Consider the following 16,735-nt stretch of genomic DNA (forward strand, 5'->3'; position numbering starts at 1 on the left):
CCCTTGAGGTCTCTGCAATAGACCAAAAGATGTCCAGGTGTGAGGACATGGCAAACTACACATTCGTAGTTGGGGCAGTTTGTGTGATGATGCCCAAGTTCATTACAGATGCATCAAATAACATTGTCAAAGGATGGTTTCTTGGAGACAGAAGGGGGCGAGGGAAAAGTAAGGTCTATGAAAGTCAACGCCAAAGCCATTAGACAGCACTCCTTGGGTGACTAGAGCAAGGGGAAGGAAGTGATGAACTTATTCCACACTGTCTCCCCTTATGTACATATTAATATCATGCAATGGTAAGTAGATTATTGGTGCGCCGGACTCGAAACATGGACCCGGTAATCAATACTCGAGCCTTGGTAGTCCTCGGATAGTGAATAAATCGGAAATGGGAGTTCAATACATCCATAATTAAGTAGTTTACATGACGTGAGTGGGTTCATAAAATTCAGAAGTTCACAGGTAATTTGTCTACTAACAGAAATTGTGTAATTTACATTTGAATTTGATCTTCAAACTTAAGAATGAGGGAATCTAATACCTTGAGCATTTTGGAAGTCAAATGTTCAGCTCTTTGCAGCCTCCGGAGGTCTTCATCAGCTCTTCTGAGTTTATCAGATGTTTCTGCCCAGGCAGTTCAGAATGGTCTCTCAGCCTCAAGTAGTTGTTGGATGGATGGGTCGGGAATATGTCCGTGTCGCTGTTTGTAATCCCGGACCCAATCTTGAATGGATTGAACTAAGAGACAAATTAGCAGAAAGATAAATGATTATATCAGATACTCACTGCCTGTGTGATTGTAAGACTCGAATGGCTGGAACTCCTGGACCATGGCAAGCAATTCTTCATAGGTGACATCTGGGTGTGGCAAATCACGTTCAGGAGATTTTACAATCGCTTGGGAGATGAATTAAGTAAGGAAACCTGGATGGTATGGAGAAACCTACATGCCCTGGATACTACTGGCGCACCTGAGACCTCACTATCCGAATCAGCACACTCCTGCTTCACCCCACAGTCGATCAGATCATCTTCAGGCCCTAAGTATATGTCTGGGTGAATGGGGAAACCCAGTTGATTAGGTTGGGCCGGAAGAGATTTATCTGTAAGGGTTTAGTGAACAAAGATGGTGAGATCTTTTGATTGACAGACCAGGGAATTCTGGCATAAAATCTTTATCAGGCCCAAGGTACAGGTCTGGGTGGATGGGTACATCCGGGTGATAAGGTTGGGCCAGAGGTGATGGATCTGTCAGGCTTTAGTAACCAGGGATGGCTGGACTTTTCATTTCATTGAGCCAGAGGTGAATGATCTGTGAGATTTGAGTGAACATTGATGATTAGATTGTCATCATATCAATTGATAAACTTACCGGAAATTGGAGAAAAGACTTCTGGACCATTGGATGACACAGAACATGATTCTGGGTCATCAGCTGGCCCAAGATATAATTGATCTGAGGATGTCCAGTAAATTGATAAGGTATGATGGATGTTGAACATACCTGTTGACATCTGGGACACAGTTGATTCATCCACATCCATTGAGTTATATTCAGTGACCGGAGGGTCATTGAATCTAACTGTAGCAGGGGAGTTCATGTTCTGAGGAACTGATCAACTGATTCACTGATTATTGATAACTTCGAAGTTGAACACAAGACATCAGCAATTGCTGAAAGTTGAACCACAACCAAACAAGGACAAACAATCAATGAAATTTTACATTGTTAATCACTGATCTTGTTTTTACTGAAACATCATCCTTGTGATAACTGATTTCAACCTGAATACAACTTGATTTCTACCTGATCTCAACACTTTCAACACTTTCAATTGAAATACCATGTCTACTCCAGTTAACACCTCTTTGATCAGCCTCAAGGAAATCACTGCCAAGATCATGGCCATCATCACTGGCGCTTGGCAGCTTCCTCCGGGCCACAGCCACTTTTCTCTGACAACCCAGGTCGGTACACTTGTGGTATGTAGCATTGTCATATTTTCTCCCCTTCATTTTTTTCATCATCCAGGTAGGCTGATGCAGTCCGGCACTATGGGAGTGGTCTCTACCTTCCAGGTCTCGTGTGTTCATGCTCGAGGGAGTTAATTCGAGTTCAGGGCATGACTCCTCAGGTCTGGCCCAACTGGCACAGCATCAGGTACCATGATACCCTGTTTGTTGACGCACCCCTGGCGCAGCAAGGTTCTTGCCTGGGAGGAGTTAGGTGATCACACCTTAAATCTCCTGGTTGTGGCCGGTCCTTCAATAGGTCCAATTCCTGTGGATCTTCCACCCTCGCCTGTCATCGCTGGGCCTTCTACCAACCCTGCCTCCGAGTCTCAGGAGAAGGGAAAAGGTAAGGCAGTTGTCCCAGACCCAGAACTGGAAGTGGAAGGGAGTCAGAAGAGGAAGTTTCCCATGATTCCGGCACTTCCCTCCCAACCCCTGAAGTCCGCTATGAAGACTTGGAAGCAGGCAAAGACAGCTGGCCTTGGCAAGTACAAGGTGTTTGTTGAGTCAGAAGATGAGGAGGACTCAGTCACTCAGGTATGTCCTCTGGTTCATTGTTTCATTGTCTTACTCATTTTGTAGCTGATTTCACATGGAGTGCTGGAGGTCGTCCTCCCCCGGCTCTCCCCAGATGTTGCAAGGACATCCGGATCACCTCAGTCACCCTGGAGCCCAAAGAAGAAACCCTTTGGGCCTGCTACAGTAAGTCGCACTTTTGCATCTGGCACTCGGGTGGGTCCTTACAATGTGCCAGGCAATTGCTGGCAAATGTCCAGAGGTCATTGAGCCCCCTTAGGCAACTCCTGAACCTCCAGTAGAGGCGCCCCCAGTCATCAATGCAGGTGATATACTCATTCCTGGACCCGTAAGTACACTATTGAGACTTGGTGTGTCTATGAACTGACGGATCACACAGAACAACCCTTGCCAGGCTTGCCACAAGATGGAATGGCCCTGTGCAACTCGGTTTGACAAGAGGACCGGCGCCCTGTGCATGTCCTGTGTCTACTGCACCACCAAGAAGATCAAGTGCATCTCCGTGAGTATGGGAACCCCACCGAAATGTGTTTGAGGTCAATCCGTCACCCGGACCACCAGGAGGACCAGATCCAGGACCCCTTCCAAAGCTCCCTCCAAAGCTCCGGCCACCTCGCAATCCACTGGCTGGACGCAGAGTCAATCTTGGGTCTCTTCCATTACTCCTGGTCCATCTCATGCCCAAACACCAAAGGCACAAACATGGGGTCACAGCAAGACTGTCACTGCTGCCAAGGAACCTACACCTGCACCAGCTTGTAAGTAACCCGAATTTTCTATGTCCATCTGACATAATATTCCACCTGTAGCAGTCCCATCTTCGACTTCCGTAGTTCCTTGTTCAGCACTCAATGTGCCAATGCCAGATTTGCATGCCATGGCAATGGCGATTCGGGAGGGTGCAGCTCAAATCACCGCTCTTGAGGAGCATCTTGTTGAGCAGGATGCTAAGATTGACACCCTGCAATGCCTTCATGAAGGCCTTCAATGTGAAATCATCCTCTGGCACCCAACATTTCCACTTCCAGATGCCCAAGGTGATGCAACATCATTTTTGCTTGATCAACCTGTCCCTCCGGCCATGTCAACCCCTGCATCTGCACTTCCTCCTCTCATTGACCTGTCTATGAAAGGGATGGAGCCCAACCCCCCCAACCTCCAGGATGAGTCTGCCATCAATGGACTCATATTTGAGCTCAACCAAATCCATCCTGAGGTTTCACAGATGCTCAGCAAAATTGTGAAACTGGATGATCTGGGAAATCTTTTCCCAGAGTATGGTTCAGTTGAAGATATGGATGTTCAAGTGAAGGGTGAACCTTCTGGTGAGGATGTTGACATGACTACATAATTAAATAGTCATAGATGTATATGCAATCTTTTCAATCAATATTATCTTTGTTATCAGTGACTTATCGATTCACCAAGTGCCGAGACCCGAGACCCGAATGCCAAGTGCCGAGGCCTAAATCCAAAACACGAAATGAGTGGAAACCCACATTTCACAAAATTGTTGACATGGAAATGTTAGATTGTCTTCAACAGTTTGCCAGATGTCATTTTCCGATCCCCAAGCCCAAAACATGAAACCCGGAAAACCCGTAATGAGTTCTACAGGTTTTCCAGGTTTCGGGCTCATGGATCAGAAAATGACATCTGGCAAGCTGTTGAAGACAATCTAACATTTCCATGTCAACAATTTTGCGAAATGTGGGTTTCCACTCGTTTCGTGTTTCAGATTTCAGGCCTCAGCACTTGGCATTCGGGTCTTGGGTCTCGGCACTCGGTGAATCGATAAGTCACTGATAATTTTCATGGTTTTGTGATGGGACCTCTGTGAAATCTGTAAGAAATACCATATGGTGTATTGTGTCCAGTGTTGTGTTTTGAGCCTTGGGTTTCGGGCATGGGCACTTGGCACTTGGTACTCGGTGATTCAACCATTGAGTTTCGGATTTTGGTGTTCTGGGAGTAACACTTTCATGTCAACAATTTTGCAACATTCAGTCTTCCACTCATTTCGAGTTGCGGGTTTCAGGCCTTGGGTCTCGGCACTTGGTGAATTGATAAGTCAATGATGAATTCCAGGGTTTTAGGATCAGCATGCGGTAAATTTTGTAAGAAATTCCATATTGTGTATTGCTTCCAGTCTTGGGTTTTGCGGCTTGAGTTTCAGGCTTCAGGCTTCGGCACTTGGCACTAGATGATTCAATCAGTCAGTGGTAACACTTTCGGTTTTGCAGTTTGGCTCTTGGCACTCAGTAATATGTCTCAGGACATCAATATTTCACACATTCTTGCGAGTATCCAGTTTCCAGTCTGGAGCTTCCAGTCATCGGGCGTCCAGAATTCGAGACAGTGATTTCTCATGGAAAAATTGATGTTGTACCATGGGATTTGATTTTTGGGCGTCAGGACTCAGCAATCCATGCATGTCAGACAAGTGCTTTATATATCTATATAGTAAACCAATACCTTGACCTATACGTCTACACAATATCTCCCTACCTTGGCCCACCCGTCTATGTGATATATTACCTCGTCAGCCAACCAGTCTATATCATAAATAATTTCCTGCACTCTCAGCCCACCCATCAATATAATAAATGTTTTATTGCTTGCTTGGCCCACCCATCTGTACAATTCACAATGACCTCAGCCCACCCATCTATATAATAAATATTCCACCGCTTTCTCGGCCCACCCATCTACAAAATTATTCCTGTATGTCGGCCCACCCATCTATACAATGTACCTTTACATTGGCCCACCGGTCTACAAAATGATTCCTATACATCGACCCACCCATCTATATAATAATAATTGCTTCTCATCTCCCTTCAGCCTAGCTGTCTATAATATACATGTCCATCCTACTGTACATATTCCCCGGATGGGCCCACCCATCTCCATTGATAAAAAATATTCATCCTGGCCCATCCGACATCATCAAGCATATATATAACATTGGCATAGATGGGCCCACCTGTCTCCATCGGAAATAATATTTCCCCCAGCCCATCCGTCAACATTGGGGATATACATCACATCGGCCCATAGTCCGCTGGCCCATCTTATACGGGATATTATGTAGGTCAGGTGACCCATATAATACAGAATTTGTCACTGAAGGGGCTCGGATACAATGGAGAAGTTTTTATCAAGGACAAAGGTTTCTTCAAGTGAGGTGCGGATGGGAGCAGTGTTCATGTTTATGAATGTAGATATGTATAAAGACTGATGATGTTCAGGTGAGTTTCATCTTCTTCTTATATGCTTGAAGAAGCATCTGGGAATTTTTGAAATATGATTCTCTGAGCCATTCATTGCTAGCAGAAGAATATCCTTTCCAGGATACAAGATAGCGGCGGTGTGCTGCTGTTCCTTTGTGTGAGAGAATGGCTTCGACTTCATACTCCTCAACCCCATTGATGATGTCAGGTGAGGGTTCAATAAAATTTGGGCCATGTATCTCTGTCTCTTGATAGGATGATAATTCAGATGCATGGAATGTGGGGTGAACTTTCCATTGTTCTGGGAGTTGGAGTGTGAAAGTGATGGGACATAGCACCTTGGTAATGGTAAAGGGACTGTGACATTTCGGTGCAAGTTTCTTTGATGGCAAATGCATCAGCAGGTGCTCAGCTGATAACCAAACCTTTAGTGTCCTGTAAATTTGGTGCATGCTAATTTACAGGTGCTAATTAACACTAATCTACTGTGTAAATTTGGGAGGCCCGAAACATGCTGTTAATTTGGGTTAATTTGCTTGAGGTGTTGTATCGGCTGATTTGCTTGATGTCACATCGTCACCTGCCAGAATGAGATTTTTAACTTATTGAGAGTCCGAGACAAGCCAACATTGAACACCTGCCAATGCTCATGGACGCCAACTCAGAACAACACAACAAACTTAACTTACTTGCACTTTACCTCAAAAATTCCCCAGACCATATACCATTGGTCCCTACATCAGCCACAGCATATGGCTTTGACTTTTACATTGCTGATGATGAAGATGTCTCGGACATGGGTGAGATCGGTGCTCTGAATCAGGAATTTGAAATATGACTGGGTCAGCGCAATAATGGGCCAATCATCTTCAAAAAGCGAGGTGCAGGTCTTGAGGGTGTTGTTGATGTGCTGAAGTCATATCTTGAGAAACACGAGCATTAAAATGAGGTTGTATTACTTCATAAATGGCTGGATGATCTCATTACAGCTGCAGAGCATGCATACATGTCTGCGAAGGTCTCAGTAAGTGATCATGAGATAGGCACAAATCAAACAAACTGCCACTCATAACGAAATGTAGTTGCCTCAGCCAGCAGATTCTGTGATAGATGACTCCAGTGGTCACAGCGTGAAGATGCCATCAAACTCCAAAAGTCTGCCAAGCTGGATAGCAAGATACTTGCTAATCATGAGGATCCTCACTATGTGGACTTGTCAGACCCCAAAGATACTCGGTGTAGAGCCTCGCTGTAGAAAGCAAATCTCTGCTGTGCTCAGCAGAAATTGTACTACCTAGTCAACAATGTTTAGGTAGATCTAAGCACGACCTATGCTGCTATACTTGGAGAGCAAGTGCAGTTCGATCCTAAAGGGATTGCTAATTAGTATCAGTAGTAAAAATGTGTCAGTAATGCAAATAACAAAATGTCCGATAATGCAAAACAATGTCTGAAGGTACTTATCCAATGTCCGAAGCCAAAGTGCGATGTCCGAGATTTCAGACTTTCGGACTTCACAATAATGAGTTGGAACTTTATAACGAGTGTTGGATTGCGAGCGGTATGCGCGAGTATAACGAGTGACGGAGTATGACGGTGAACAAATGATAATATTTTGCAATGCAACTAAGAACTACGGGAATATTCTGGGTGATCCGCAGAGTCGGGAAATGGCTCCTGACTACTGGATGATGATAGCTATGGGTCACTACAGAGTATTTAAGTAAGTACATAGAAATTCGGAGTACTACAGGCGAAGATAGTAGCGATATATTTTGGGTCCAATGTCCTATGTAATAAGACACGAGGTGCTGTGGACATGTAATAACACGGTCTGAATGTCAGAAAACATGCACAGGAATAACTACGCACCTAGTGAGGCTAGTTCGGATGGACAAGACACAGGATGGACAAGTGCGCGCGAAGTGCGATCGGCCAATGCGATGTCCGAAGGTCCGATGTGCCGGATCCGATACAGAGTGGCTTGGACATGTGCGCATATGTTTTGGGTGTTGACGTGAGTATGAAAATACGTGGTTTCAAGCCCAACACTGCGACCATCGCTACATCACGTCTTTACAGGCACTTCCCTCAAATTCTCCCACTTTCCCTACACACTCCAGCTCTAATCCAAAGGATATGTCTTGTGCAGTAGCACTCTCTATACGCACACCGCGTGTCTGCCTTCGCATCGTCTGCATTGGTGAATATGCGATCATGAAGTACCTTGTCTGTTGTGGAGTTCCACCGACAGTTGTCGATTCATAAGAGTGGAAAGAGTTAATGGCCGTTCTAAACCCAAACTTCATTTCTCCCTGCTCGGCAACCATTACCTCACATCTGATAGTCAACAAGGCTGCTAAAATTAGCATTGCTATTGAACAATACCTTGGTGCATTGCAGAACTTGACAATCACATACGATGGAGGCAAAATAAGATGTCCAAAGTCTTTCTACTCTATCCATGTCACAACCGCAGATCGAAGATGCTTTTGCATGGCATTGGATGACGGTTCTTGGCTATCACACTTAGTGAGTTTCTTTGTCGAGGCACTTGAACATGTAAGTATTTCCAAGTCAATTTGGCACGCATATACTAACCCTACTTTTAGGTTATCAAGAACATAGGCCCATGGAACTTCTGTGCAGCAACATCAGACAATACCGGTAACATGAAGAAGGCTCGGAGGCTACTTTCTGAGTGTTACCCACACATCATCAATCTTCAAGATGCGTGTCATCTCCTTAATTTGGCCATGAAGGATATCTGCTTGTTACCTGAGTTTGAAGATGTGAGTGGGCATCATTTTCGTCTTGTAATGTCTTGTAAGTCTCTTCATCTACTATCTAGGTCATCCAACAGGTCCGAACAATATTGGCACATATGAGTCGCTCAAGCTACACAATGGAGCATTATGATCACAAACAAGGTGATCTTGGAATCTCTTGTGGGCTGGAAGCCATTTGTGACACTCGCTTTGGCACTATTTACTGGGCAGCACTATCAATCCAACATGGATTACCGGCATTTCAGGCTATCGTTGAAGATACTGATCTTGGTATTGACATAGCAGTAAGTGGTTCCTTCGTTATCAGCTGCTCAACATAATGATAATCTCATTCCTTAGTCTCCTAATGATCTTTTCATTCCAGGAGGTGCAAAATTGAACTTCGAACTGGAGCTCTACAAGCTTCTTGCTATTATCAGGCCTTGGACAACAGGCACGAGATGCCTAGAGGGTGCACACATCACACCTGACCAAGTTTACTTTGTATTTCTTGGCATGAGTCAGCTGAAGGCTTATTTCCATGCTGAAGATTTGTTCAACCGCAAGATGCGCTCAAATGAAAGCCCATGTGATTACTGGCAAGCACTCCTGAAATCAGGAGATGAACTTGCTGATGTACTTCCAGTAAGTATGTTTTGCCTGCTTTCATTTGTCGCTGACTATATCCATGTAGATTATTGCAATCAAAATGTTCTCTGCAGTTCCAATTTCTATGGCAGACGAACACACTATGTCCACTATCACATGATTAAACTCTCCTTGCCATGCTAATCAGAATCTCGGGACACTTCAAGATCATATAAAAATTTGAAAGTGGCATCGTTATAAGCCTGAGGTATGTGCCAATGTTTGGTCTTTTCGAGAGCACCAACCTCAAATCACACCTTTTACTATATAGATTTCAAATGTCACCAAAAAATCACTTGTTTGATGGCAGGACATGAATGAAACTATTTTCTGCAAACATACAGCCTCAGATATGGATATGTCTAGAAACCTTCCACTCCCTGGACACCATCCACCTCAGCCAAGACCCTCCCACTGCAATCCATCCAATGATGCTGGTGATCCTAAGTTTCCTGATAATGGTGCTGAGTGGCTGAACAACGAGCGAGGACTGCCGAGAGAGTTTGAAAAGGTTAACGGCTCACACTTCTTGCTTGCGGGGGCAAATGCACATATCGAGTTGGGCTCTCCCTATCTCCAAGACTTTCTGGACAAAACACCTTGAAATGTGAATCCACTCGTCAAAGCATCAACAACATTGTCCCTTGTTGTATCGTCATCATTAGAGGCACTTCCTGATTCAAAAGCTTGGGATGCATGGCCATAGAACCATATTTACGATAATTAACCGTTAAATTTGTCAAATTTACAAGTAAATTAGCGCTAATTAGCTCACTTGCAAATTTACACAAATTTACAGAGGTTAATTTGACCTTGGATGGCACCTCTGCAAATTAGCAGCATTAATTTGGCCTCAGACGAAATTAACAGGACACTACAAACCTTGTTTCCAATCTTTCAAGGTACATATTTCTTCCTGTGTGATCTTTCTGCCATTCATTGCATAGCGATATTGTGGCAAGATACTGCTTCTTCTCTTATCCTTTGGAGGTTGGTGATGTGGTCCTTGGCTGCCAGGATATCAGATGGTGGAAAGGCATAAGGGATGCCTCTAGGCTCATAGCCTATCATAAGGACAAATGGGGATGCATTCCTTACATCATGCTTTTGGTGGTTGTGCACAAATTCTGCCATTGGTAGATGCTTTACCCATGTTTCAGCATTTGATCAGCAATAGATCTGGAGGTAGGTTTCAAGTGCTTGATTCAATCACTCTGTCTGACCATTGGTCTGAGGCTAATAAGTGGTGGAAAGTGCAACTTCATAATCCAATAATCTTCCAAGTTCTTTGGAGAACTTTGATGCAAATTGTGGTCCTTGATCTGAGATGAGTTTGTCATGGAGTCTGAAACACCATGTCTGAGGTGCAGGAATCTCAGTGCAGTCAACGTTGAAAATCAGTTGATGCCCTTCAACTGGGTCCCAGGAAAAGACCGTGAGTATCTCTATCTGCAGAAATTAATTGCTAGTGGTGATCACAATATTAATACAGGAGTGCAACTGACCCATTAGTACACTATGGCCGTCATTTTGGGCAAACAATCCATGCTCTTTGCAACTTTCAAGCTCTTCTTATGAATGGAATCTTACGGATGGGAGAATTGGCTGAGATCCCAGAGGAAAACTTTACATGAACATCAATCAGAGTTTTCATCATGAACGGACAGGTGCCTTGCTTTGTCTGGCTGGCCTCGACTGGTCTAATACAGAGTGGGTATCTCACTTGTCTGTTTCCTCAATGTACATACTAATGAAATACAGGACAAAAACTAAGCTACAAAGTGGCGAGATCATCATGACCAGAGACCAGTGGCCATTGTTTCTGTATGCTGACTATCATGACGACCCCGAGGATCTATGGAATGGTCTGTTTTGAAGTGCCTTATTAGTTTCTGTATCATACCAAACTTCACAACATTTTTTTTTTCATTCTAACTAAAGTTACAGGCATATAAACACATTTTCACATCCTCCAGCTCCGTGGATAAAGAACCAAAGGCCACTCATTCAGGTAATCCTTGGATTCATGGGATGACCCGAGTTACTCTACCCTCCATTGCATACATTGCAACACAGGTGTGTCTATGTTCGAATCTGTACATTTATACTGAGTGAGTATATATTCCAGGTCCATTTTTCACTCACCTCATCTCCTGTGTTCTTGCATATGGACACAGTCACTGACTCGGAAAGGTTCTACAACTCCGTTTTGGAAGTGTTTGAGGACCTGGATGAGAAACAAGAGATAGATGACCTAGTTGTCTGGTGGAATAGGTAATTGATAACTCATCATATATTTATTCTGATGGTCCTCATTTTTTCAGGCAAATTTTCCCTTTGTACTTGAGTACCCAGCGTCCTCTCATGAAGAACAGTGTGCTGGCAAGGATTCAGAAGAAGCAAGCACGAATGAAAGAGTCAGTTTCAGTCCCTGATGGTAGTAGTGGTAGTGTGTAGCATACATCCGGCACATAATAGTTGATTGTACCCAGCCAGAGAATCTACGTTCTGCTGCAACAAGTGATCATCCATATACGAGTAGCTTGAGATAATACTGTAGAAATTATTGTACACAGCATCGGACTGGAACTGTATAGGTATGTTTTTAACAACAGTAACAGTCAGTGCATCTTGGTCAATACATTATCTGCCTTACACAACAGATGCAGTACACATCATTTTGACATTCTAGCCCCAAATTTACCAGTCAGGTGATGCTAAACAACAAGTGTGCCTGTAGTGAATACTTTGCTGATCAGGCACAACCTCCATCTGTTTGATGTCACTTGTGTGAGTCACAAAGACAGTCATTCATTATATTTATAGATACTAATGTTGAGGAGGCATCACAATTGCTAAGGACCAACACACCTTTATGATACTATGTCTGCTTGATATAATTTGCATTAGTCATAATAGAAGCCATCCATTATATATGTAGATACTAGTGTTGGTGACTGCATCACAATTACAATCCTATGTACAATTTCATTGTGCTCCTTTTTACCCTTTTGCCCTTGACAAATATTTAGTACAAGTGGGTAAGTGCAATAAACACAAATAGCATCTCAATTTTTGCAACAGATCGTAAGAGATGGCCTTCAAATCCTTACTTGCGGCTGAGATCGCCTGACGCCATAGATCGATGAGGAGGCGGCAGGGGGTGAAGTATGAGGTGATGTTGGGGGGTTGAGTGAGACCATGAATGAATTCCTGCTTCCATATGCTGCTGAACACAAGACCATCATATGTCGCATTCTCAAAGGCGTCCCCCCACCTCTGAATGGGGTCATATGCCAAATCTTGCTTGTCAACCAGGGGGGCCGGTGCACCCTTGGGTCCTACATACATTACAGTGAGTTCAAGTAGGATGTAGAAGAGCAACTCGAGATCGTTGCAGGGCGTGTGTCAGACCAGCTGTCCATCTCCCATTAGATGGAGAACGCGGAATGATATATATGATGCGGTTCCCTGCGAATTATGAGATGAATGTATACAGAAGAAATATATAACACACAGTACCAAGCGGACTCTTGTCAGCTTGTCCATCAATATCAAGAAACTTTGCATTGTCAAAGTCAATGAAGCAACCTTTTCCTTCGTAGATGATAATATTATTAGGGCTGAGATCTCCATGAAGGACACGTCAGTCAACCATGGCCTTGTGGGCTATGATTCATGGTGATTAAAGAGCACTTTGTGCTTGCAAAAAAAAACTCACCAATCAGGAGGTCACGAAAAACCCCAATAAGCTCAGGTATGTCGCTGAATTGTGTCAGTGGAAGCCCACAGGGTGTCAAGAGAATACGGCAATGAATTCTTTTCTGAAATGCAAATGTCTGGCAATGACTGTGAATGAGTGATGTGAGTCACTCCCATGCTGATCCACGAGGAACCCTCTTATATTGTATTCTTTCTTTATTTTCCTTCCCTCCTACATTCAAAGTCTCTGAACCTGGTTCTTGGGGGTTTGAATAAGTTCAAAATCTTGCTGCTGAAGCAGGACTGAGCTTGATCAAATGGCAGCTCTGGCCGTGCCAGATCAATGTGTCTGTAGACAGGGATGGTCAGGTATGAACCCTCCCGCATATATTTCCTGTTGGGTGCTTGTTTGATGATGTCAAAGATAAACTGTTCATAGATCTCGGGGACAATTTGGCTAACTGGGTGTTCATCTTGCGGATCCTCCCCAGCCTCCCTCATTTCAACGACACCACAGTCACTTTCTTGAGCACTATAGACAAGATCTAACACCAATTCTCCAAATTCCCAGAGGCTCTTGGTGTTGCTATCCGCCTTAATGATGACTCTAATATACGGGGTCCCATTTTCGATTAACAATGGAGGCCCAACTTGAAGGATCTCTTTCTGAATCAGAGGAAACATATCATGCCAATTCAGTGTCATCTGTTGCAGTCTTGTACCCAGTCGCAGACAGATAGCGAGTTGCTGACAGAGACTGAGTCCGAGCTGACAGAGACCGATGTGGAAGGGGATTCCATGCTAAAGACAGAAGGCAGCTTCGGAGAACAGGCTTCTGTTAAGGTTGGAAGGAAGAGAGTAATGTCTGGATGGGTACCAGAAGAAAAGAATTGGGAGCATTGTTTCCGGGCGATACAGTATCACATGTACGAGATGCTCAAGGATCAAATTCAAAAGCGCAAACTGGTCACTCCCAACCCTCCCAATCTCTACCCTTCAGAGAAATAGCAAATCTCTGGTACTGGTCCACAGAGTTTGCTACCAGTCCTATTTCGGATGCAACTGAATTGCGGAAGCCTGACCTTGTCCTCCTGGACTACAAGCTCCGAAAGTTAGATTCCTCTGAAAAGTCCTGGAAGGACGTTCTCACAGGAATCGAGATCACCCAATCTGATCTTTCCAGCGATTGTAAAATTCCTTTGTTCCTGGGCATCGTTACCAAGGGTTATCTGATCATGCGGGAGCAACCATGGTGTTGTTTCATCCTGCTTTTCAGTATCTCTAAACTCAAACTTCGGGCCCATTATATAGATTGCTCTGGCATGGTAATATCAAACACATTCCAGATCGATAGATTTCACGTACATTTTGTCGATGTCTTAAATATGATCACTTTGGCAAATCACTCCTCCCTCAGCTTTGATCCAACAATTCACATCTGCAACTCTTGTAGTACTGTCCCAAGCCACACCAACTTGCTGACAGGCTTCAATACCATGCTTCTCAGGGCGATAGGTTGAGTCTATGATAACGACCAGAATTTATATTGGATCATGGATATTTGATGGAAAGCCATCGATTTTTCACGTGCGGAACTGTCTGTTATCGCGTTCAAGACAAGTTTGGTCAGGAGTATGCGCTGAAGGATTGTTGGGTCAACGAAGATGTCAAGGATGTTGAAATAGACTTTCTGAAAGCAGTCAAAGGCATCCAGAATGTGGTTCAACTCGTCAAATATTGGGATGTGCTTTATGATGGGCAGCCCAACTCCACATCACTCATTCACAGTCATTGCCAGACATTTGCATTTCAGAAAAGAATTCATTGCCGTATTCTCTTGACACCCTGTGGGCTTCCACTGACACAATTCAGCGACATACCTGAGCTTATTGGGGTTTTTCGTGACCTCCTGATTGGTGAGTTTTTTTTTGCAAGCACAAAGTGCTCTTTAATCACCATGAATCATAGCCCACAAGGCCATGGTTGACTGACGTGTCCTTCATGGAGATCTCAGCCCTAATAATATTATCATCTACGAAGGAAAAGGTTGCTTCATTGACTTTGACAATGCAAAGTTTCTTGATATTGATGGACAAGCTGACAAGAGTCTGCTTGGTACTGTGCGTTATTTCACTTTATTCTGTGTATTGTAATCTCACAGTTTACAGGGAACCATAACATACATATTGTTCCGCGTTCTTCACCTAATGGGAGATGGTGATTCGTTCCGGCACATGCCCTGCGACGATGTCGAGTTGCTCTTCTATATCTTGCTTGAATTTACTGTCATGCCTATAGGACCAAAGGTGCACTGGCCCCCAGAAAATTGGCAATGGGATGCTGTCCGGAAGTGGGATCGCCAATCAGAGTGCGACACGTGATCAGACCCTTCAGTCATTCTTCATGTAGAACTGTGGCCCTGGATGTGCCAAAAAGCCTTAGAATGGAGGCTAGCCAGTCTTGGCCGGTGCATATAAGATAGGTGCTGGCCACTTTACCATCTGATTACCACCTATCTTATTATTTCATGTAGGGTAGATGTTGGTTGGTACATAATATACTCATCTCTTATGTAGGATTCTGCAGGAGGCAGATGTATGGCTGGCTGGTGCAGTACTATTTCATCAGTAGACTGTAGCCAATGTTATGAACATATATAAGCAGTGTCCAGCCAGCGGCAGTTCTAGACCTACAATCCAGCCATCCTGGCTCCTACACATGTATATACAAAATGGCCGGTCTGCTGATAAAAGAGGACTAAAACAGCCAGTCATGGTTCTACCTACTGCAGACCCTTACTGGCCAGTTATAATTGAAGACCTACAATCCAGCCAGCCTGGCTTCTATACATGTATATCAAGATGGCTGTTTATAATTGAAGACATACAATTCAGCCAGCTTGCCTCCCATGTATATACAAGACGGCCAGCCATGGTTCTACCTACCTCAGATATTTACTGGCCAGTTATAATTGAAGATATACAATTCAGCCAGCTTGTCTCCTATATACATATATACAAGACAGCCCAAGCTGACTGAATTGTATGTCTTCAATTATAACTGGCCAGTAAACATCTGAGGTAGGTAGACATGGCTGGCTGCTTCAGTACTCTTTCATCAGCAGGCCAGCCATCTTATATATACATGTGTAGGAGCCAGGCTGGCTGGATTGTATGTCTTCATTTATAATCAGCCAGTGAGGGTCTGCAGTAGGTAGAACCATGGCTGGCTGTTTCAGTACTCTTTCATCAGCAGGCCAGCCATCTTGTATATGCATGTGTAGAAGCCAGGCTGGCTGGATTGTAGGTCTTCAATTATAACTGGCCAGTAAATATCTGAGGTAGGTAGAACCATGGCTGGCCATCCTGTATATACATGGGAGACAAGCTGGCTGAATTGTATGTCTTCAATTATAACTAGCCAGTAAACATCTGAGGTAGGTAGAACCATGGCTGGCTGTTTCAATACTCTTTGATTAGCAGATCAGCTGTCTTGTAGGTCACTTATATATGTTTATGTTTCTATGGTCTGACAACAGATCTACATGGCTAAAACAGCTGTTAGCCAAATCCTAGAGGCAGGATGTTCAGTTTCAACAACTTCAGATTTTTTCAAGAGCCTATTTATCACCTTTGAAGGCATACAGTTACCGAGTCACTGAGTTCTGACAACTAAAGAGTAAGGTTTCTATGACAGCAATTGTGCAGTGAACTGGCCGGCTCTTTTCCATTAAACTGGAACAAATGCTGGCTGGCTGCTCCTCAAAGATATTCAAGTCAGCCAGCTACAGTCCTCCTGACTAGAACAGCTGTGGCTTGTAAATCTCCATATTGG

General features: G+C 44.0%; 5 protein-coding genes across 5 annotated transcripts; 4 read left to right on the plus strand and 1 right to left on the minus strand.

The window, feature by feature from the left end:
• Positions 1–637: 637 nt before the first annotated feature.
• EDB93DRAFT_1257507 (uncharacterized protein) lies at positions 638–1,601 on the minus strand (the record flags this gene model as incomplete). The annotated part of the gene is made up of 6 exons (XM_041454087.1): positions 638–738; positions 787–897; positions 948–1,103; positions 1,153–1,248; positions 1,373–1,456; positions 1,505–1,601. The coding sequence occupies 6 exons, from the start codon at positions 1,599–1,601 to the stop codon at positions 638–640; spliced, it is 645 nt and encodes a 214-aa protein (XP_041300776.1).
• A 244-nt stretch (positions 1,602–1,845) lies between these two features.
• On the plus strand, positions 1,846–3,901 carry EDB93DRAFT_1257508 (uncharacterized protein; the record flags this gene model as incomplete). Its single annotated transcript, XM_041454088.1, has 9 exons — positions 1,846–1,983; positions 2,037–2,161; positions 2,202–2,550; positions 2,596–2,715; positions 2,768–2,791; positions 2,832–2,878; positions 2,930–3,052; positions 3,112–3,308; positions 3,360–3,901. The coding sequence occupies 9 exons, from the start codon at positions 1,846–1,848 to the stop codon at positions 3,899–3,901; spliced, it is 1,665 nt and encodes a 554-aa protein (XP_041300777.1).
• A 4,506-nt stretch (positions 3,902–8,407) lies between these two features.
• EDB93DRAFT_1063228 (uncharacterized protein) lies at positions 8,408–9,070 on the plus strand (the record flags this gene model as incomplete). Its single annotated transcript, XM_041444865.1, has 3 exons — positions 8,408–8,609; positions 8,714–8,856; positions 8,912–9,070. Coding segments are annotated over 3 exons (504 nt in total), but the record flags the coding sequence as incomplete, so codon positions are not given.
• A 2,160-nt stretch (positions 9,071–11,230) lies between these two features.
• EDB93DRAFT_1097053 (uncharacterized protein) lies at positions 11,231–11,477 on the plus strand (the record flags this gene model as incomplete). Its single annotated transcript, XM_041446844.1, has 2 exons — positions 11,231–11,275; positions 11,328–11,477. 2 exons carry the CDS (start codon positions 11,231–11,233, stop codon positions 11,475–11,477), a joined length of 195 nt encoding a protein of 64 aa, XP_041300779.1.
• Positions 11,478–13,770: 2,293 nt separating this feature from the next.
• Positions 13,771–15,282, plus strand: EDB93DRAFT_1257510 (uncharacterized protein; the record flags this gene model as incomplete). Its single annotated transcript, XM_041454089.1, has 3 exons — positions 13,771–14,153; positions 14,916–15,021; positions 15,070–15,282. 3 exons carry the CDS (start codon positions 13,771–13,773, stop codon positions 15,280–15,282), a joined length of 702 nt encoding a protein of 233 aa, XP_041300780.1.
• Between the last annotated feature and the right edge of the window lie 1,453 nt (positions 15,283–16,735).

The sequence above is a fragment of the Suillus bovinus genome (assembly GCF_016758785.1).
Source record: "Suillus bovinus strain UH-Sbo-P2 chromosome Unknown EDB93scaffold_187, whole genome shotgun sequence".
In the NCBI taxonomy this organism is placed as follows: domain Eukaryota; kingdom Fungi; phylum Basidiomycota; class Agaricomycetes; order Boletales; family Suillaceae; genus Suillus; species Suillus bovinus.